Source organism: Crotalus tigris, unplaced genomic scaffold (genome assembly GCF_016545835.1).
Source record: "Crotalus tigris isolate CLP2741 ecotype Arizona unplaced genomic scaffold, ASM1654583v1 scf7180000017666.27876245, whole genome shotgun sequence".
Lineage (NCBI taxonomy): Eukaryota > Metazoa > Chordata > Lepidosauria > Squamata > Viperidae > Crotalus > Crotalus tigris.
This window is the reverse complement of record NW_024096551.1, coordinates 1,904,170-1,927,812: the sequence shown is the minus strand read 5'-3', so window position 1 is coordinate 1,927,812 and position 23,643 is coordinate 1,904,170. Positions and strand designations below refer to the sequence as shown.

The following is a 23,643-nucleotide window of genomic DNA, read 5'->3' as shown; positions in this document are numbered from 1 at the left end:
TATGCCATTCTTCCTCCCTTTTCAATTCTCTGTTCCTTATTGCAACTTTGATATGCTCATTTTATTAGTGTCTTCAGCACTTTCTCTTTGAGAGCTTGCTTTTAGCCTAAAGATGAAAAGAGGAGAAAGCAGCACTTTCTTGAGCTTGTCAGAATTCCAGCACTTTTGCCAAGCTGTTCTTGCTCATCTCTGGTCTGTCCTTTCGTAATGAAGTTTTTTCCACCAGCCCATTCATTCTGCAGATCCTTCTTCCAAACCCATGTGTTCCTCTAGGGCAAGGGTAGGCAACCTTGGCTCTTTTATGACTCATGGATTTCAACTCCCAGAATTCCTAAACCAGCATAGCTGGCTCAGGAATTCTGGAACTTGGAGTCCATGAGTCATAAAAGAGCCAAGGTTGCCTACCCCTGCTCTAGGGCTAGGATCTCAGTTGTGGCTTTGCCTGAATTCACTCCTCACCTCCAATTCACATAACATGGACACAACACCAGCAATGTCAAACAACTACCAATATCTTTCTTCATCACCAAAGATGTATACACCTGCTTTTAGTGTATTTATCAATCAGCATGGCACCTATGAATGCAGCTATACTTAAAGACACTTCCAGGAGTGTCCAGTGAACTCCAGGCTTCCCCTGACATTTCTTCTGCCTGCCTGCTTACTGTTTCCATTAATCAGCATGTCAACACTTGCAGGACAGATTTCAAAGAAGGAGAATGTGAACAAACACCCAGGACTTTAATAAAGCTGGGGGGGGGGAATCAAGAAATTTCCCCTAAATACTTACATAGAATGATACAACTCCAGCCACCTGTGTGAGTCCTAACAACAGGAAGGTTCATGTTTTGAAACCTGGCTGGGGAAAAGGGACAAATCTTATAGTCCCCTTTCCCACTCTCCAAACCTTTAGAACCCTCATCTCAGTTCCAGGATAATTAGCAAGGGGAAACCAATGTTTGTATTTAGCCTATTGGAAAGGAATTGATACAAGAGGTAAGTAAGCACATTATGGAGAACACACATTGAAAGGCCACTACTCCCACTTCAGATACAAAATAAAGCCTTTGTGTTGAACTTGATTAGGGTCATACCAATTTCAGCAGGGCAACCTGGACCTAGATGCTCATTAACTAATCAAGGTTGCAGAGCTGAGCTAATTTGCAATTAGCACTTTTCAGGGAAGCCAGCCTGCATGGAAAGAAAAGCAGTTTAGAAAGAGATAGCTTATTCAAACAATCTCTGTCTGCAGGTGAAGAAATTTTAGGAAGAGGGGAAAAACAGAAGAAAAGACAAAAATTCAAGTTAGGATATCAAACACAGTTCATCTATCTTTTCCATTTAAAACATATGTAAAGCTAGCCTAAGCAACATAGCCAAAGCAACAACCAGGCTCCGCCCTGAAAGTTTTCCTACTCTTGAAAATAATCTTGAAAGTAAAAAAAATGATAATATTGTGGCAGCCTTGAGGGTTTTTTTTTTTTTTTTTTTTTTGGCAGGTATACCCCATCTTTCATAGGAAAGGTCAAGTAGTGGCAAAGTTCTTGAAAGGTTAGATTTTTGCCTTCTTGTAAATAGTGAATTTGTGACTAATTACATGCATCATGGCAGGTATTTTGCAATTGTTATCAGTAAATTGCACCTTTGGGGCTATCATGGGGATAGATATAGGAAAGATCACTATGTACTTCATCTTGGCTTCTTAGAGAAAAGGGGGAATATAAATACATTGATGGACAGAGGAATGACAAAATTCCAAAATTTTGAAGGTGTTCACTATGGTGATCCACATTATATATTATCAGTTCAAAGATAGGTGGATAGCAGGTGACTGAGTAATTTCCTTCTTCTTTTCTTTGTTCTGATATTACCAGTACATTTAGCCTATTTGTTTCAGAAACACTCTTTACAGTTGCAGAAGTGAGAAAACCTGCAACAAATCCAAATGACTAACCTAATAGATGATAATGAATGGACCTCAAATTCAACATTTTATGATTACACCCCAATAGAAACAAATTATTGTAATATGGATGAGACCTCCAGATTCAGCGCTATATTTACTTGCATCCTTTATTCTCTGATCTTCTTCTTCAGCTTGGTAGGAAATAGCCTTGTTTTGTGGATCGTGATGAAATATGAGAACCTCAAATCTTTAACAAACCTCTTCATTCTGAACCTTTGCATCACTGACTTGACCTTCTCATGCACTCTGCCTTTCTGGATTGTATATCATTATTATGGATGGATTTTTGGTAAATTTCTCTGCAAGGCAGTAAGTGCTATCTTTTCTATCAGCTACTACGGTGGTGTCATCTTTCTCACTATAATGACTATCTTGCGGTACCTGGCTGTGGTTGATCCCTTATCAACCATGAGAACACAGACCAAAAAATATGGCATTCTGATGAGCATGGCCATCTGGAGCAGCAGTATAATGGTTACGGTACCTGAGATCCTTTTTATTGGAGTCATAATTGATAATAATGGCAAACAACACTGTGAGTATGAAGACTCATTCCTCTGGAAACTGATAGAGATGAGTCTGCAAGTAATGTTTTTCCTCCTGTCTTTTCTTATTATTATAGCTTGTTACATTGGGATGCTTAAGATTCTGCTTAGATCAAGATCTCAAACGAAGTACAGAACTGTGAGACTCATATTTGCTATTGTGGTGGTCTTTTTCTTGAGTTGGGCTCCTTACAATGTGTTTAACTTTGTGTATGTTTTGTCTATTCAGCATGTCATCAAGCCAGAATGTCAAACTCGCAATCATATATTTTTTGCTTTTGATATCAGCCGCAAAGTAGCCTACTGTCACTGCTGCATCAACCCAATTCTCTACGTCTTTGTTGGAGTGAAATTCAGAAGGCACCTAAAACTCTTGTACAAACAATTGTCCCTTTGTCAGGGCAGAATCTCTCCCTCCAGCCCAAGATTGCATTCATCTCATTTGGGTCCATATGATGATGCATCCATATACTGAAGCAAAGATTCCTGGACTGGATGAAATGCAAAACAGGACAACCAATATGAGAAGTTAAACAGAATAACTGACAAGCTCTTCAGACATGCAAAGTGCACCTAGTCTTCCTGCTTGTTTTCACTGAAGTTTTCTGCCTTTCTAGCAAAAAAAAAAAAAAAGGTTTTTCCAAATAGACAATCAGAATTTTTTTGTTGATTCCGCTTTTTTCAAATTAGAAATAAAAGGTTCATTCTGTTTTATGTAATGCCAATAAATATTTTTGTTTTTAAGATAATATAATAGTTTTAATTTTTGCAATATTATAATGATTTACAAATCTATATACTGTTATGTAGAATTTGATCTGCCAACATTATTTGAAATATATGTTGAATGAGAAGAATTACAACTGTGTCCAAAGGCATGAACTGCCTTCTAACCTTAATGGATTTAGTGAAAGCATAATAACATAAAAATGGGAGAAGACTGAATGAATATAGAATAGTTATAAATAGCAGATAATAAATAGAACTCTCCTCTGATTCCATTAAAATTCAGTGAAAAAGATAGATTTATTTCCAAATGAGAGTGTTTTCTCAAAGCTGCTTAAAATAAAATCTGATAAAGAAAAAATCAGTCATAAATATATAACATCAATATGGTTGAAATGTGTAATTTACTGATTCTTTAATAGGCTTGTCAACCTGAAAGCATTATAATATCTTTAAATCAATATGGTTCCGAAAGTCCTCAGTGATCTTATATACATGATCATTCTTGAATACATAACAATTATACATATTAAATTATGCTTTTTATTATTAATCTCAAAATCTATAATCATTTAATATATATTTGTCATTAGTCATTTCTGTCTTTATGATTTCTGAAAGAATTTATTCCTTGCATTATCAATAAATGAAATGCTGATTTGCCCATGTTCCTAATAAAGTTATTCATAAGCATAGAACTAATTGGTGTGATTTTTAAAGACTTCCAAATAGCTATTTCGGCAAAAGTATTTCATTTTGTCACAATTACTGATAATAGCACTCCAAACTAAGTAAGAACGTGGAATTGTATTTCACACTTCAAGACTTAAACAACAAAACAGAAGCAAAATTCACAAAAATTAAAGATGTATTACAATCAGGCTTATTGGAAAACAAAGCACATTAGAAAGTGTGGGTGTGATTATTTTATTCTATTTTGCTACAGTTAAAATATTTCTGTGTATAATAATATGTGCACACACATTACCCAAGCAAAGAATTTTGCATCCTGGTTTTAATATTTGCTACTTTTCTTTCATTAAATCTTTGTAGCTTTCCAGTTTCTGCTATACTGCAAATTATAGGACCTACAATTAATAGCTCAGCAATATCTGAAAGGCTGTGGTTTTGCCAGTTTTTGATTAAATATACATATTTCATGACAGATGGTTGTTTCAATGGGTGATTTAGCACATCTCATAAAAAGAAATCTGAATTGGCTGGATTTACAAGTAATACTGAACTTTAAACCACAGATCTACAAATTAGAGCAGTTAGGTAAGCCAAATAATTAAATTATGAGGTCACTATATGAACCCAGATAGTGTACAAAAGTGGTAAGCTAATCAAGGATCAAGAAGATACTCCTAAAAATAACTACATATAATCTGAAATACAGCAAATAAAAGATATTTTAATACCATCCAACAAGGAGAGAATAGTATAAATTTGTCTTCAAGAGCTGGACATGCTAACCTAAATGGCCTAGCAGGTCTATGACTTTAATGCCTAACATGGAGAATAACTGAAGTTGGCTAAAAACTCAACTTCATATTTTGATGCCTCAATTATCCTCAATTTAGCTTAGCAATTTGTTTTTCTTTTTGCCATGAGTATTGAAACTGAGTATTGAGATTCAAAGATTGAGCTTTGAAAATATATGTTAATTCAGGGGTCCCCAACCCCCCGGGCCATGGATCAGAACTGGGCTGTGACATGCCAGCAACTGGTCTGCACAAACAAGCAAAGCCCCATCTGTGGAATGAAGGCAGCACACAAAACCACACACCCTCTGGTCTGCAGAAAAACCTCTCTCCACGGAATTGGTCCCTAGTGCCCAAAAGGTTGGGGACTTACTTACTTACTTACTTACTTACCTACTTATTTATTTAGTTAGTTAAGCCAGATCAGGCTATCAATGACTAGTAATTTTGATGGGTCTTCAGTGCTGCTTATCTTGAGAACTATAGGCAGTTTGCCTCAAATAGTGATTGCTAGGAAGAGCAGTGGAAATGCTCAAACACATCTAGTTGACCATTGTGTGAAACAGAGTACTGGATTAATTGGGCCTGATCCAGAAGAGTCTTTTTATTTTCTTATCTGTAAGGTCTATACTTCACTTATAAGACAGGAGATAGAATTGAAGTTCAATCAGCATTTAAATTTTCCAGACTGTGAGACCAGTTGTTACTGTATCCCAGAATTATGCTTCCTGTAAATCACGCTAGTAACTTGTGCAATAATCTTTATTCTGAGATAGAGGCACTTCCACAGGCTAAAATTATCTTTGCAAACATCTTTAATCTGAAGACCTCAAGAATGTAGAGAGCAAACATGGAGCACATTAGCCATTAATACTCTCCATAAACAACTGAATCAATAAATTTATACAGCTATTGATGAAAAAACATTTATTATTTTTATAGTTAGTGTATCAGATTAATGCAATACCAGAACTGTAGAAAAAGCCAAAGAAGAAATTAAATTGCAAACTACTTTTGTTTTATTATTACCAAGAAAACTGCATGGACGTTAATGAAATCACCTTTATTAGAAGCACATTTTATTTTTCATAAACGTATGAGCCAATATTCTTTCCAATATTTCACTAAATGATTTCATAGCTCCCCTCACCATCACTATATCCTTACATTTTTTTTACTGGGGAGAAGTTTATATCTGATAAAGTTTGTAGCCAATCATTCAGGTTACCATTATTCTTTCTCTTTTCAAGTCTTTCATGGACTAGAAAGATGGATGAGGAATCCATCTTGCATCCAGATTCTTTAATTTTTCCTTTCAATCTTCAAAGTCTATGCTTTTTGCAGCATCATTTAAAAATAGTTCTCAACTTATGACCACAACTGAGCCCAGAATTTTGGTTGCAAATCATTGTGATTAGACCATCACATGACCTGACTCAATTTTTAGCAGGTCACTATAGTTATTAAGCAAACTACATAGCTATTAACTGAATTCAACATATCCAATGAACATTTTTTGATATTTAATACTGGAAAATGGCAAAATATGTTACAAATTGCAGTCAATTGTAAATGTGAGTTGGTTGCCAAATGCCCAAAATGTGAACACATGACCAGGATGTATGTGTATACCAGTTATAACTTTGAACGGCTGTTAAATGTGCAGTCATTAAGCGAGGACTATTTATATCATCAAATAGATTAGCAAAAAGAGATCATTTCAATGGAATTCATATGCCTTGGAAGTTATTCTGTCACATTCCTCATCCATGCAAACAGCACACTTTGTGTGTCAATATCTGATAGGAATATACAATTTTAAGTTCCTCATAATCACAAATTATCACAACTCTTCTCTTTTTTTTCTTGAAGGGTGCAGCAAGTATCAGTTCCAAAGACACAGATCATGATATCATAGTGCACTTGTTTAAATTTGTGTTACAATATCACACAAAATCACATACAAAGAGATGAGTTTACATTGTGATGTACTTGTCACTTGCCCCTTCCACAAATGCTTATAGATACAATCACTTTCCTTCCATATTTTCTGCAGTGTTTTTTTTTCTTTCTCCTGAAGTCCCAGAGCTTGCTGTCTCTTCAGAGACCTGAAAATTGTTTCTGAGTTTTATTTCCTGTCTCTCTTGCTTTCATCTATAGGCAGTCCTCAACTTATGACAGTTCATTTTACTAACCATTCGAAGTTACAACAACACTGGAAAAAGTGATTTATGACCATTTTTCACATGACCATTGCAGCATTCCCCCATGGTCACATGATCAAAATCCAGACGCTTGGCAACTCATTTATATTTATGATGGTTGCAGTGTCCCAGGGGTGTCATGTGATCACCTTTTGCGCCTTTCTGACAAGCAAAGTCTGTGGGGAAGCCAGATTCACTTAGCAATTCTTTTACTAACTTAACAACTGCAGTGATTCACTGCAAAAAACTGTAAAATGGGGCAAAAAACCTGTAAAATGGGGCAAAACTCACTCAACAAATATCTCGCCTAACTATAGAAAATTTTGGCTTAATTATAGTCATAAGTCGAGGACTACCTGTACTGGGCTTCTTATTTATATGATTGTCTTCCTTATGGAGAGTTATTTTTTCTGTCATCTCATAATGAGGCATCTCTCTTTTTTTAACTGATAAATTTTTTATTTTCCATTATTAGCTTGAAGTGCAGCTATTCATTGTTCCAGCCATTTGACTTTTTATTCAGTAATCATTTTACATCTTCATTTGCTACAAAGGAGGCAAAATATTTTAAGAACCAAGAATATTCACAAGGAGGATTAAAAAATAAATAAATAGCATGATTGCAACCATGTACTCAGAGGTATAACACTTTTTTAATACCTCTGTTATGGACTCATTCTGATTCCCCCAAAAATTCCATAACCAAATTACCACTTATTTTCCCTGATTACTTTTTTGGGGAGGGGGTCAACTGACATTTTGGGATACTGGTACTCTTGTCCATTCTGCTGCATTAAGATATGTCATAACTAGCGGTTATAGTACATGTGATCTCAGCATAGCTGGAGAATAGCTAGTCAAGGAAGGCTAGCATAGGGCTTTAAAAGGCTTGCGCTTATTTCCCACTTTTTGAGAATAAAAGAGGAGTATATTCTTTACCTGGAATTTACCTAGATAAACATGATTCTTTCACCTAATCCTTTTTAATAAGATAAAGAAAATCACCAAATTAGAGAACACATAGTCAGTTGGTTCAGAGCTCTCATCTTCCTATCTGTGAAGCACCACAAAGATAAGCCATTATAAGGGTAGTCTTCAACTTAGGACCACAATTGAGACCAGAATTTCCATTGCTAAGCAAAGTAGTTATTAAATGAGATGCCTTGTTTGCCATGATTGTTAAGCAAATTATTGCAATTATTGAATTACTGCAAGTGAAACCTGCAATTGCTAAGCAAATCTGATTTCCCCCATTGACTTTGCTTATCAGAAGCAGACTGGGAAGGTCACAAATGGCCATTATATGATCCTGGGATGCTGCCATCATCATAAATACATGTCAATTTCCAAGCATCTGAATGTTAAACATATAATTCTGAAAATGCTGCAACAATTGTAAGCGTGAGGACTAGTCATAAATCACTTTTTTCAGCGCCATTGTAACTTGAATAGTCACTAAACAAATGGTTGTAAGTCAAGACAGCCTGTAATTTGTTATCTCCCTATAGCCAAATAATTTTAACAAATAAATGTAAATAAATTGATCTTGCCTGTGTAATGAGGCTTGCAAGTAGTACAATCCTAATTGTTTACTAAGAAGTAATTTGGGTGAAAAAAATTGCGGAATTTCTTGCCTGGCAAAACATTCATCAATTGCTCTCCCTAACGAGGGGTGGTTGTACGGTAGGAAAATAGATCCCTAAAGTGGTGGGACTAGAACCTGATCAGAACATGCAGTAGTCATTTTCCATCCTTATATCACCAATATGTAGGCTGCTTGCAATGCTTGACTCACAGAGGTGGGATGAAGGTACAATTATACAATGATATAATAAATAAAGGTATTGATTATTGATTGATTATATGCCACCAAATCAGTGGTTTCCAACCTGATCTTTTGGGTCTTCCAGTAGCCATCACTGCTGTAATTGAGTCTATCTACCTTGTTATTGGTAGTTTCTTTTCTTCTCTTCCACCTTTACCAGCATTATTCAGAGAAGGTCTTTATATACTATGTTCAAAGTATGATAATTTGAGCCTGATCCTTTGTATCTCAAATGAGAACATTAAGTTATTTATTTGACAGTCCATCTGTTTGCTTGTCTACTTGAACACCAACATTCAAAAGAATCAATAGTTTTTCTATCCCACTTCTTTTAAACCTTTTGTTTTCATAGAGTGTCACTCTAGGAGGAATTGGCATAGTATAAACAATACTAACAAAGTACTGAGAGATTAAAAGCATTGTATTAAAAAAAGGGAAGACAACAAAAGCATATACAAATAATTTGACTAGAACAGAAAAAGAAAAAAGAGAAGTCTATTTTAAAAAAAGAGAATAGAGTAATGGCCAGCCAAAAATGAAAGAAAAGACAGGAAGTGCTTGTGGAGATTTTATTTTTGCTTTAATGATGCTTGTTAAAAAGAGAACAAGGAAATAGTTTACATAATTGGAAGAATAGCTTCAGTATTACCTCTAAATGAGGATGTGTAAAAAGCAATGTTTCAAAATTGGGAAGTTCTGGAGAATTCCAGGTTTTTCTTCTAGTCCACACCAATTCAAACACTTCGCTAGATTTCAAAAAGTTAATTTTCCAAACTTATTTTGAACTCAATGTGGCTTCATGGCATTCTAAGGCCTATTCAGACCTATATCATCTAGAATCTAGATTATAAAACTGAATATATGTGGTTATTTGAGAAAATTGGTTTTTGAAATAAATTAGTAAATTAGCATTCTTGGGGGAGAACATAATGGAATTTTTAGCTCATTTTGTATCAGTTCGGTCTGAAGTGAGCTTGGTTGCCATCCACTGATTCTGTTATCACAAACACCTTTTGTTTTCAATGTTCTCAATGGAACTTCTCTCCCCACCTCCTGCCCCCAAACTCCTACCTTTCATTTACAGTATGGAATAAGGCTCTAGGTATTTTTACTTCTTGCACTGCCCTCACATGCTTTGGAGAATAGGTCATCCCCCTCTTTTTTGTGTCAGCCTCTCAAATATTGAAATACTGCTATCATGTCACCCTTTTATTTGTTAGACTAGACAAATCCAGTTCCTGCAACTGTTCATCATATATTTTAGCCTCCATGAATAGGAGACCTATTCATCTTTGTTACTCTTCTCTGCACTCTCTAGACCAAGCAAGGCTCTCCAAATTTGGCAACTTTAACACTTCTGGACTTCTCAGAATCCCCTAACCAGCATTGAACTGCATAAATCTTAAAGTTGCCAAGTTTGGAGGCCCCTATTCTAGGGTCTCAAACTTGCTCTTCTCTGCACTCTTTCTGGACTCTACATTGTAGAGACTCTGCATCGTCATCACAATACACCACCATTGTGTCATGGTAACCAGAACTGGATGCAGTATTTCAAGTGTGGTCTTATCAAGACAATATATAGTGGTAGTAATACTTCACATGATCTTGATACTATTCCTCTGTTGATGTAGCCTAGGATTTGTTTGGCTTTTTTGGCAGCTGATGTACGTTACTTGCTGATACTTAAGATTCTTCTCACAGTTACTGCTTTTGAACCAGGTACCACCTATTCTATACCTGTGCATTTGATTTTTCTTGCCTAAGTATATAACCTTACTTTTTTCATTACTCATTTGGTTCAAGTCCAGTTTTCTTAAGATCTTTCTGGATCATGAGCCTATCTTCTAAAGTATTGATTATTCCCCCTAGTTCAGTGATGGAATTCAGCCAGTTCGCACCAGTTCGAGAGAACTGGTAGCTAATTTTTTGTTGCCCAGGCCCAGAATGGACTTCCATAAGTGGCATCCACACAGGCAACCGATTGTTCACATATTTGAATCCCACCACTGCCCTAGTTTGATACTATCTGCACATTTGATAAGTTCCCCTTCTGCCCCTCATCTAAATCATTTTTGAAGATATTAAAAAGTACTGGGCATAAATCAGAATCTTGGGGTATCCCATTCCATACTTCCCTCTATTTGGATGTTGTTCCATTGAAGACTATATGTTGAGTGTGGTTTGTCAGCCAGTTGTAAATCCATCTTACCAAGAAATAGACTGTGATCTGTCTTGTCAAATGCTTACTGAAGTCCAAGTATACTATATCCACAGCATTTTTGCTGGTCCACTAATTTTGTCACTTTATCAAAAAATGTAATAAGATTTGATTAGCATGATCTGTTTTACTCTATATTGACTTCTAGGATTAGCTTTGCTTGCTTCTAGATATTTACAGATCCTTTGCTTGATCTTTTTCGGGATCTTCTTAAGTATTGATATCAAGCTGATAGGTCTGTAGTTTCCTGGTTCTATTTTTTTTTTCCTTTTCTGAAGATACATTAACTCTTTCCCAGTCTTCTGAGAGTGTCCCAGTGTTCCAGGATCTTTGAAACATATGGTTCAGTGGTTCTGAAATCACATCTGCCATCTCCTTCAGAATTCTGGTGTGTAATCCATCTGGTCCCAATGATTTGAATTCATCCAAGGAGGACAGGTATTACAATTTTCTTGCCTGTTTTGATATGTATTTCTAATCTGTTTTCTATGGTAGGTTGAACTACTTATTCCTTTAATGTAAAAACAGATGCAAAGAATGAATTAAGCAAATCTGCTTTTTCCCTGCTGCCCAGAGTTCCTTGCCATCTTTTCCCATTAATGGATTGGTTGTTTCCTTGTTTTTTATATGTTGAAAGAAACTTTTTAATTATTTTTGACATTGTTGAAAGTCATAGTTCATTCTGAGCCTCAGCTTTTCTGATTTCATCTTTGCAGTTCCGGGCTTTATGCTGTTATTCTGCCTTAGTTATATGTCCCTGTTTCCATTTTTTTACACTTCTCCTTGAGTTCTTAATATAACCATGATGGTTTCCTCTTGGATCTCTTATTTTTCTTTTTTTCAGTGGTATTGTGCTGGACTGGCCTTTTTAAATCTCATTTTTCATATTTTCCCAAACTTCTTATGTGGTTTTTCCCCTTTAACACTGATACAAAGTTGTCTTGTATTTTTTTTCCTCCTACTTAGAATCTTTAGTCCTCTTAAAGATTTTTAATTTTGTCTTTTTATGAACTAAGATAGCCAAAATAATTCTGGTTCCCATAAGAAACTATTTTTTTAAAAAAAAACAAGTTTTATTGGTTTTTTTCTTTTTACAAACAAGTGCTTAGGAAACAACGTGATGACAGGGTAATCAATTATCCAAGAGCAAAATCATACATTTGTAATTCAAATTAGATCATTAAAAACTTCCTCTCTATTCCCTCAAATAATATATTCAAATTAATGTATTTCAATGCAGTTAAGTCAATCAAAACAATCATCAATAACATTTCATCTATATGAATCCAAATCCTGTATTAAGCTTTACTATTTTCAATTACCATATTCTGTTTTGCTACAATAAAAATGTTATTAACACTTCAGTTGTCTCTCCATTCCCTTTTTCCTTAACATAGTCAGTAATCATTTATTAATATCATTTCTTCTTTTTTCAAAAATCCCTCTTATTCTTCTTTCATTATCAAATAACTATCCTTTCTAACAACAAAAATATTATTCCAAAAAATACATTTCAACTCTATTTTTTAAATCTATACTCTATCAATCAATCAATATCTATATCAAACTCCTTTAACCCCCACCCAGAATTGCTATATCCACAACAAACATGTTAATATACAAACAAACATCTTCTTACTAAGTTCAAATATTTAATTAATCTTTATTCAATCTAACGTCTTATTCACCTATCTTAAACCATAAATCAATCCGTATCTAGAAAGCCTTTTAAACCCGTTATGTAGAATTTTGGATCACACTCTTAAATCTTATTCTAGCTTTCTTTTTCCATAACAGAGCCTCAATATCAACAAATAAGTCTCTCATTGTGCCTTGTAGTATCATTTGGGTCAAAAAAGAGCATCCCCTCCTCTGTTTTGGAGACCTGACTCCTTTGTAAATAGTCCCTTGTTGTTTTAGAAATTCGAGTCTCGACATTTGGATCTGTTGAGTAGAACACTCAATTATATCCAATTTTGTAGTTAGTAGTTGATTATCCAAGTTATCCTGATTCTCAATTAGTTGTATTTGTACATCCATTACTGTTGGTTTTGAGATTGTGAGTGATTTAATTACAGTCATTTTTTATTCATCAGAAATCTCATTAGGTTGTGTATAAAATGAAGTAGAATCTTCTTTAATGTTGATTGGTTCAGCTTCTGTTGTTTTTTGGTCTGTAGAATGTTCAGGACTTCCGGTGGTGATGTTGAGTTGGTGCAGGGGGAAGAGGATAGTCTCTGTCCTCTAACTCTGATTTTTTTTCAAGTTTGGAGACCCTTTGGGGGCACAGAGAGTCTGGAGGACTATATGCGAAAAGGGTGAAATCTTGGGGAGTAGTGAGGTGAGATGCAGACACCCACTACGATGGAGGAAAACCTTAAATCCAATTTGAAAACTTCTGCTTTCAACTGATGGCGGATCCAAGGCCTCGACTAACCACAAAGGATACGGAAGGAAGATATTCTTAATGGACTATGTCATAGAGTGAGTTAAAAGTTTATAAAAATATTCCAAAATACTAGAAAGGTCTAAAAGATTTACCTATCTGTTGGTTCTGGTGTTGTAAGGAAGCTCAATAGAAGAAGAAATCCTCAGCATAAGCAGCGACCCAGCGGGAAGAGTTGTGATTTAGCATTAAAATAGTTAGAGGATTAACAGGATGAGATAAAAGAAAGGAAAGTTTTGTGGTGCTCTAGCACAGAACGAAGAAGATGAAAGAGTGTGGAAGGAGAGATCGGGAGACGAAAGATGGAGATGGACTGGAGAGTGGAGTGACTGGGAGGAGAGAAGACAATCAGCAAGTTGACAGCCAAAATGGTGGTGAAAATGGCGATCTGAGAAGGATGGAAGAGCAGCGAGCTGTAGAAGATTGCAGAAAGTGAGGTTGGAGAAGAAAGGAGGAAAGAAATGGCGAGAGGATGTGCTGCAGTGGCGAAAGTGAAAGTGAGAAGAACGCTTAGAAGGAGAGAAGATCGACAGAGAGGCTGTGTGCCAAACACGGAGAAGCAGTATATTGGAGTGGATTGGAGGCTGGTGAAGTTGGAGCAGAAAGGAGGGGAAGGTCCGAAAAGTGAAGGAATTGGTAAGAGGACGCAATAGGAAGGTGAAAGTGACGGGAATAGATCAAAATTTGGAACTTTAGAGAGATCGGAGAAACGGCACGTTATAAGGATTGAAGAAATCGAGGTTGAAAGAGAATGGAGGTGAACCAGGAAATGTGGAGAGTTTGGAAAGTGAAGGAGATGGTGAGAGGAGATGATCGGGCGGTGAGAGACAGGAACGGATGCATGGACTAATAGACTAAAGGTTGATGATATAAGTTGGGTGAAAAAATTTGGAGTTTAAGAGAGATTGCATGTTAAATAATAAAAAGAAAACCAAGAGGGTTAGGGAAGGAGAAAAGAGGACTAAAGTTAGAAAGGTTGCTGACTAAACAAAGGGTTATAAAGAATAAAAAAGTATTGGATAAATAAGATATTAAGATGGCAACACTGAGAACGGAGAAAAAAACAATGTCAAGCTTAGTATTTTTTTTTCTTTTCAAAGATAATTTTTATTAAATTTTTGACAATTTTACAAAAAAAAAAAAACCAATCTTCCCCCCAACCTCCCCAACCCTCCCATTCCCTCCCCCGACCTTCCTAGAGCTGGATATAGGCTTAATTAGAATTTCATCAAAAAATCTTAAAAAAAGATATAAACCATAAATAAATCTAACATTAGTTAAAAATCTAAATACATTAATTAGAAAAATTATAAAATAATTAACAATAGTATATATATAAAAGAAGCATAAATACAAAAGATAAATGTTTAAAAAGAAAAGAATAAAGAAAGGGAAAAAAGAAGAACAAAGAAAAAGAAAGAAAAAAAGACCAAAATATTCGATTTTAAATATAAATTGTTAAAAAGCTAAATAATATTTTTATATCTAACTTATATTGTATAAAATCTATCCATTTTTTCCATACCACAACATACTTCTCTTGCGATTGATCCTTCAAAAAAGCCGAAATCTTTGCCATTTCCGCCAAATAAGAAACTTTAAGAAACCACTCTTGCAAAGTAGGCAAAGATTCCTTCTTCCAGCATTGCCCTACTAACAACCTTGCAGCTGTAATTAAATTTAACATCAGTGTAGTCTCCTTAGTATCACAATCAATAACGATACCTAACAAAAACAATTGTGGAGTAAATTTTACCCTCCTTCTAAAAATTCTTTGAATATTCCACCATATCTTAATCCAAAAGGCTTTTATATTTGTACACGACCACCAAATATGATAATAAGTAGCATCCAAACATCCACATCTCCAACATTTAGGCTGTAAGTCAGGATACATACGAGACATTTTTTGTGGATCAAGGTGCCATCTATAAAACATTTTATAAAAATTCTCCCTTAAATTCTGGGCTTGTGTAAATTTAACATTTCTCACCCAAATAGTTTCCCAAGTATCTAATAAAACTGGTTCACCAAAATTTTGTGCCCATTTAATCATACATTCTTTAACTAATTCTGCTTCTGAATCCAATTCTATTAACACCCCATAAATTCTCTTAATATGAGTTCGTCTTTGATCTTTTACTTGTTTAAAAAAATTCTCATCTTCTCTAAGCAAACCCACCTTGCAATCTACCTTCCACCTATCCACAATTTGTCTATACTGAAACCATGAATATATAATATTTTCTTGTGCTAAATCTTCCAAAGATTTTAACTGCCAATTTTTACCATCCCATCTAAGTAATTGTGCATAAGAAACACTATCCATCTTAACTCCTCTCCTTATCCCCTCTATCGCATGCCATGGCATGGCCCATAATGGAATTTTAGAATCAGTTCTATAATATTTCCTCCAAACCCGAAGTAAAGAAATCCTTATAATATGAGATTTAAAAACCCTATCAACCTTTTTATTAAAAATTAAATAGGCATGCCATCCAAAAAGTAAATCCCAACCCTCCAAGAGGAGTATTTCTGCGTTTGTTAAATTAACCCAATCACTAATTAATGTTAAAACCACAGCATCATAATACAGTTTCTCATAATACAGTTTCTCATAATACAGTTTCGATATTAAGATATTAAGATGGCAACACTGAGAACGGAGAAAAAAACAATGTCAAGTTTAGTATTGACACCTTCATCTCCCCCTGGACAGAGAATAGAGGGAATATTGGGGACAGACAAGCAAAATGTACTATTAAATATGCCAAACATGCAGACAACACTATTAATTATCTAAGAAACAATGTTAAAGATGCAGGAGACAATGTCAAAAAATCATATTGAAATGAGAGGGGATATGAATAAATTAGATAATAAGATTGAAACAATACAACAAACAACTGAGAAAAATGAGGAAATAATATTGACAGTAGAGGTAGGATTGTATAAAATAGGGGGGAAAGTCGACACAGTAGAAAAAAAAATTGATGGAAACTAATAAAAAATTGGAAGAATCAATTACACATCCGGAGATGGATAGGGCGGCGTTTTATTTAAGGTTTCAAAATGTGGTGGAGGATAAGGAAGAAGATTTGGGCACCATTATGGTAGAGCTGATAGCAGAGGGTCTACAAAGAGATAAACAAGAAATATTGCCAGAAATAGATGAGGTGTACTGAATCCACACAAATTATGCTCGAAGGAATAAACTACCACGTGAGATACACATAAGATTTGGCAGAAAAAAGATTAGAGACCTAATATACAGGATTACAAGGGAAGATCCAATAATTTACAAAGGTATAGAAATTCAAACACTAAAACAAATTCCAAGGAAAGTGAGGGAACAGAGAAGAGACTACAGATTTCTTAGTGCACATCTTATTAAAAAAAACATTCCATTTAGATGGTTAATCCCTGAGGGGATGCTGATAACATGGCAGGGAGAAGGGTTAAAATTGATAGTTTGAATAAGGCAAAAGAATTTTATGAACAATTAGAAAAGGAAGAAGAAGAGAACAGTAGTAGGGAAGAACTAGAATTAGAATCCAAAAGTCAGGAAGATCAGCAACTAGAATTAAAAGAGAGAGAGAATGAGAGAGAAAGTAAGGAGGTAAGAAGACAAAGGAAAGAAAGAGGAACAGGTTCGAGAGCAAGACAAACCCAGAAGTAAAATAATGGATGGGAAGATTAGATTAGTATTAATCAATATTAATGGCCTAAATTCAAAAGTTAAAAGAAAACAAATAATAACTAAATTAGTTAAACAAGGCATAGACATAGTATGTTTACAAGAAGTACATATAAAAAAATTACACAGAAAATATTTCGAATTTCCAAAACTAGGAGAATTATATATCACTAATGGAACAAGAACAGAGAGGAATAGCAGTCTATATCAGAAAAGGAATTAGAGCCAATTTAAAATAGCAAGATACAGAGGGAAGGGTATTAATACTAGAATTACAAATGGAACAGAAATCATGGTTACTGGTGACAATTTATGCTCCAAATGAAAACCAAAAAGAATTTTACAAAGCTCTCTCTTATTCAAATTGGACAAAGAAATATTTGTATAATAGGAGATTATAATGCAATAGTGCAGTGGTTCTCAACCTGTGGGTCGGGACCCCATTTGGGGTCGAATGACCATTTCACAGGGGTCGCCAAACAAGGCTGTCCTCCATTTTTCCCCCTTTTCTTTGGCCACGCCCCTGGCACCCAGTGATGTATAAGTGGTTGGGGGTCACCACAACATGGGGAACTGTATTATGGGGTCGTGGCATTAGAAAGGTTGAGAACCACTGCAATAGTGGATATAAAAATGGATTATATTAGCAATATGAAAAATTAAAAGAAGCGAAAAAGACTACCAAAAACATTTTTTGAGATGGTGCAGGAATTCAACTTATTCGACCCATGGAGGAAACAGAATCCTATGAAAAAAGAATATACCTTTTTTTCAAATCCACACAAATCGTGGTCTAGGTTGGATATGGCATGGATGAATGGGGAAATAGGGCAAGAAGTGGAGACAATAGAAATAATGCGAAACATATGGGCAGATCATAACCCCCTGAAGATAGTGTGGACAGGCCAGAAAAAAATAAAGAGAAGATGGACACAATACCCAAATCTTAAAGGAAAGAGAATTTACTGCAAGGACTAAAAAAGAGATGGAATTATTTTTTAAAGAGAACACTAAACAACAAACATCACTACAAATTATATGGGACACTGCCAAAGCATATCTCAGAGGTATAACAATAGCATACACAGCTAGGAAAAAGATGAAAAGGCAGACACAAAATATATATTTGGAAGAGATTAAAAAATTAGAATCCAAATTACAGCAGGAGCCACAAGATGAAAGGATTAAAGAGGAAATGACCCTGGCCAAACATAAATTAAATATAGTAGAACAAGAGGAATTGGCAAGAGAACTGAAAACAACCAAACAAAATTTTTTCGAACATGCAAACAAACCTGGGAAGTGGCTTGCCTATAAATTAAAAAAAGAAAAGGAAAAAAGATTTATTCAGGAACTACAGGACAAAAATGGAGAAGTGCAATATAAAATAGATGAAAAGAAAAAAAATAATTCAGAATTACTTTGAGTCTCTATATAAAAAAGAGGAAATAGAGGAGGAGAATATAAAACAATATTTAAAGGCCAATGGTCTCCCGGAATTAAAAGAAGGACAAAGAGAATAATTGAATAAAAAAATAACAGCAATGGAACTAAGAATGGCAGTACAAAAGCAAAAAAATAATAAAGCTCCGGCGCCAGATGGTCTACCTGGGGAAGTGTATAAGACTTTGTATGAAGACCTGGAAATGATATTATTAGATGTATAAAATGATGTATTGGAGAGAGCCATATTACCAGATTCCTGGACAGAAGCCAACATAACTCTTATTCCAAAAGAAGATACGGATCCTAAACAAATAAAAATTATAGACCAATCTCGCTGTTGAATTCAGACTATAAAATTTTTACTACAATAATGGCAGAATGATTAAAAATAATATTAAATCCAACAATATATTCAGATCAAAATGGCTTTCTATCTACCAGACAAATTAGGAACAATACGAGAACTATGCTAAATGTCCTGAAATATTATGAAGCACACCCCGAAAAACAGGCTGCATTAGTATTTTTAGATGCTCAAAAGGCAATTGACAACCTTAATTGGCAATTTATGTTCCAACAATAGAAAACATGAAATTTGGTGAGAAGTTTGAACAAATGATAAAGTCAATATACAGAATACAAAAGGCTAGAGTAATAATAAATGGGGAAAATACAGATAGAAATTAACAAAGGAGTAAGACAGGGATGTCCAATGTCACCTCTACTTTTTATTCTAACGTTAGAAGTGCTACTAATTCAAATCAGAAATAACAAAGAGATAAAAGGATTAAAGGTTAAAACAGAAGAATACAAGATACAGGCATTTGCAGATGACCTGGTGTTCTTTATAGAGGAACCATTAGAAAGAGGTAATATTTTAATGAATGAAATAGTAAAATATGGAATGGTGGCGGGACTAAAAATAAACAAAGAAAAGATTAAAATATTAGTTAAAAATTTAACTGAAAAACAAAAAAGGGGATTAGAAGAAAATTTGGGTTGCAAATTGTAAAAAAGATTAAATATTTAGGAATTTGGCTCACCATAAGATGTTCCTTAATAAAAGAAAATAATTATAAAAAAATTGATACTACAAATACAAAAAGATTTAGAGATTTGGGGAAAACTACAATTATCATTGTTAGGAAGGATTTCGGCGATTAAAATGAATGTTTTACCAAAATTATTATACCTTTTTCAAACAGTTCCAATAAAATTGGGAATTTTTTTTAATGAATTAAATAAAATGATTAATAAATGTATATGGTTGGGTAAAAAAGCATGAATAAATGTTAAAGCGTTACAGGATAGTAGAAGTAGAGGTGGCCTTGGGCTCCCAAAATTGGAAATCTACTATCAAGCAGCGGGATTGCTTTGGATCAGTGACTGGATAAATTTAGAAAATAAAAGGATCTTAACAATTGAAGGTCATGATCTACAGGCTGGATGGCATGCTTTTCTATGGAGAAAAGATAAGAAAACTCACACATATTTCTTCCGACATCAGATAAGGGGTGCATTAATTTGGATATGGGAAAAAGTTAAAAAAAATATTACACAAAAATTCAAATTTGGATCTCACCAATGGAGGCGATGATTCACCCAAACACATTAGACAAAACAAAGATGATAAGGTATAAAGAATTATTAGACAACCAAGGGAAGCTAAGATCAAGAGATGAATTAAAAGAACAGGGAATAATTATTGATTGGTGGCCATATACACAGATAAAATCAAAATATAATAAAGATATAGAAGAGTATGGGATAAATCGGACATCACAACAATTGGATAAAATATTGACAAGTAAGGGAGAAATTTTTTTAATAAAAACCTATAAACTCCTATTAGAAATTGAATTGGAAGAAGAAATAGTAAAGGGCCCAATGATAGCATGGGCCTGAAACATAGGCAGAAATATAGGATTAGATGAATGGGAAAGAACATGGAACAGAAATTACAAATTAACGTTGTCAACTGCATACAAAGAAAACCAATATAAAATGTTCTACAGATGGCATTTAGCACCGGCAAGATTGGCTAAAATATACAAAAATATGAATCCGGAATGTTGGAAATGTAAAAATAAAGAAGGAACATTTTATCATATGTTTCCAAAGCAAAGACCTATTGGGAGCAGATTAGGAGATGGTTACAGGAAATAACAAAACAACAAATTGAACTCAAACCCGAAATATTTTTATTAGGCATAATTAACCCAAAAATCGAGAAACGACTCTAATACATCATTAAACATTATAACTGCAGCACGCATTGCATATGCGCAATGTTGGAAAAGGGATATACCAACAAATGCAATGATTATATGTAAGATATTAGATTGTGCTGAGATGAACAAACTTACCTTAAAATTAAAAGACAAAGAAGCTACAGAATTCTATGAGATATGGGACATGTACTATAACTGGTTAGAATTGAGGAATAAAAAAGTATGAGAAATAATGTAAATAAATGTAAGAGATGTAGGACATAGTATTGTTAAGAAAAAAGAAAAAATGTACTGTGCATTTTGTTTGTTTGTAAAGAGAAAAAGGAAAAATAAAAATTAAAAAAAGAATGTTCAAATAAAATCTGGAGGTCAGTTTGTAGGTTCAAAATAAAATTTCTGTTTTTTTATTTCTATAGTACTCTCTTTTATTTGTAAACGTATTTACTCAGTGGCTTCATAATTTTTTTTCAATATAGGTTTACAGTTGAGTTGTGAATAGGTTTCTCTATTTCGATAGTGATTAGAAACAGTCCTGTTATCTTTTAGTGGAGGCTGTATTCAAAAAAACATTTAACCAGTGTCCACCCCCACAAATACAGCTGTTGAATTTCTTTGTCTTTTTTCTTTTATGATGATCTGAAGGTCAAGCCAGTCTCAACATCAAACAGGGAAAAAAGACAGTTGCAATTTTAACTTTCTCCACAAGGTGTCCTCAGTAGACTGTAAAATCTCTTCCCAAACATCAAAATATCGTTAACAAGATCAGAAAAGGAAAGAAAAAACTATATTCTTCACATGTAGACTAAATCCAGTAATAAGTTTAATAATAGAAATTTTTTCAAGACCCCAAAGTAGATGGAAAAATAAAGAATACAATTAAAGTTAATTTTCAGTCCATTTAAGCTTCTTTTCCCACACTCACAAATGCCACTTTCTTAAAGCAGGGAAATAGTTCCAAAAATGTTTTTTACAGGAAGCAAAAAAGAAAAGAGGACTAAGAGAGAAAAAAAATCTCACCCGGATCAACCACGGTGGTTCTTGCGCTTAGATGTTCTTCTGACTTCTGGTTACAGCAGCAAAGTGATCGGCCATTTTACTGGCTGATCTTTCCTCCGTTGGCCCTAAGGAGCATTCTCGGACCGCGGAAGGAGCTGCCACCCTTCCACAATCGACGAGGCCTCCTCAACGGTAGTCGCCCCTCCAGGGCAACTTTTCGACCCGATTAAGGGTCTACCGGCAGAGAGAAAACAGACGGCAAACAGAGCAGTCTCTCCGCCCGGCTGCAGATGCCGCGATCTGGAACCGCAAATCCCCATAAGAAACTATTTATCAATAGTAGTTAATTCCAAAAACTTATAGTAAATGTCAATATTTCAAATTTAACTAGATTCTTAAACTGTTTATAACTTTTTAGATCAAAATCTTATTAGGTTTTTGCTGTTTATCTATTTTTTTTAACTCTTAAGCCTGCAATTAAGTTCTTATTTTGCTCAGAGTTGAAGCTAAACCTACTCAGCATTTTTTCAAAGTTTTCATTCTGAAAATCTCTAATATGCAGTTTCCAAAAATGATTGGAAAATGAGGCTTGTGAACTTAGCACCTATCCTGTTTCAGTCCACATGCATGACATGCACAAAGGTTTAAAGGCATTATTGAAAATCCAAACCCTTAATGTGAATCCCCAAGACACCCACTCCCACCCATTTGAAAAGTCCTAGGAAGTCCAATACTGCTCCGTCAGGGTACAAAGTTACTGGATCCAAGGGCAAAGTCCACAGAGTCCACAGCCCAAGCCCAACCAGGGGTCCAAGGCAAAGGTCCAAAATCCATGAGCAAGTCCAAGATCCAAATCCACAGTCATCAGAACAATCTGGAGTCAAGAAAACCAAGATCCAAAAGTGAAATATGTGCATAGCAGGAGAATGGCCAGTTGTTTCCAATAACCTCCAGCTCCATTCATCTGATTAAATAGGTGCTCACCAGTGCAGCTCATCAGGAAAGTAAGATTGCTGCTTCACGAATAGCCTCAGCAACCTATGTTTTAACTGCCTCCGCTCAACCCTGTGTGTCCATGAATTAGGCAGAAGAGACAATTCTTCCTTGTCCCTGCTGTCCAGTTGCAGCTGCATATCTTCTCCACTTTGCCCACGGGTCTCTGAGCTTTCCAGCTACAGCAGTGCCTCTCCTTTTCCTTCTTCAGCTGGCCATTCATCCGGTTGCCCCTCCAGCATTCTCTCCACTGTGCCTGGCCTCTCCACTCCAGGCTTGGAGCCCTCATTGACTTCCCAGCACTCCTCCACACCCCACTCCAAAGTCTCCAGAGCCAGTTCTTCCTCGTTGTCTGAGCTGGCATCCAGGGAAGTCATCACAATGTCCTTTAGAAGTGTGGAAAGTCAGCCCCCCAGAGAAGGAAATATTAAAAAGGGCAGAAAAATATATTTCCTCCAAGGATCTTAAAGAGACAGAAAAGCATGCCCAGTTTTTCTTAATAATCCCAAGTCTGCCTCCCCCAAGCAGAAACCAGCTCTGTACAAATGCAGATGTAAATCATCAGGAAGGTTGGAGCTAGGAGATTAGGAAGACAAAGACTTAAAACAGTGATGGCAAACCTTTTAGAGACTGAGTGCCCAAACTGCAACCCAAAACCCACTTATGTATCATCGGGTGCTGGGTGGGTGTGGCCCATTGGGTGGGTGTGGCTGCGGTGGTAACAGCAGACTGGGTGAGTGTAAAAGGTTCAATCAATCAATTCCAACTTTGCAAGATCTTTTTTTTCCCGCGAGAAGTTGAAATTGACTGATTGAATCTTTTTTTTTGTACACAGCGGCAGAGGCTTAAAGCAAAAAGGTTTTATA

At 35.2% G+C, this 23,643-nt stretch overlaps 2 protein-coding genes across 3 annotated transcripts in view; one reads left to right on the top strand and one right to left on the bottom strand.

Moving 5' to 3' along the window:
- Positions 1–23,643, bottom strand: part of LOC120304971 (C-C chemokine receptor type 5-like) — a 90,165-nt gene that overhangs the window by 64,215 nt on the left and 2,307 nt on the right. The window lies entirely within an intron of this gene.
- XCR1 (X-C motif chemokine receptor 1) lies at positions 464–3,144 on the top strand. The gene is made up of 2 exons (XM_039336159.1): positions 464–2,501; positions 2,589–3,144. The coding sequence occupies exons 1-2, from the start codon at positions 1,946–1,948 to the stop codon at positions 2,984–2,986; spliced, it is 954 nt and encodes a 317-aa protein (XP_039192093.1). The 5' UTR covers positions 464–1,945; the 3' UTR covers positions 2,987–3,144.

Excerpts from the sequence above, each read along its gene's own strand:
- XCR1 (XM_039336159.1), top strand. The coding sequence starts at position 1,946 with ATGACTAACCTAATAGATGATAATGAATGGACCTCAAATTCAACATTT. Across the intron at positions 2,502-2,588 it reads TAATAATGGCAAACAACACT|CTTGTTACATTGGGATGCTT; the intron begins GTGAGTATGAAG and ends TTATTATTATAG.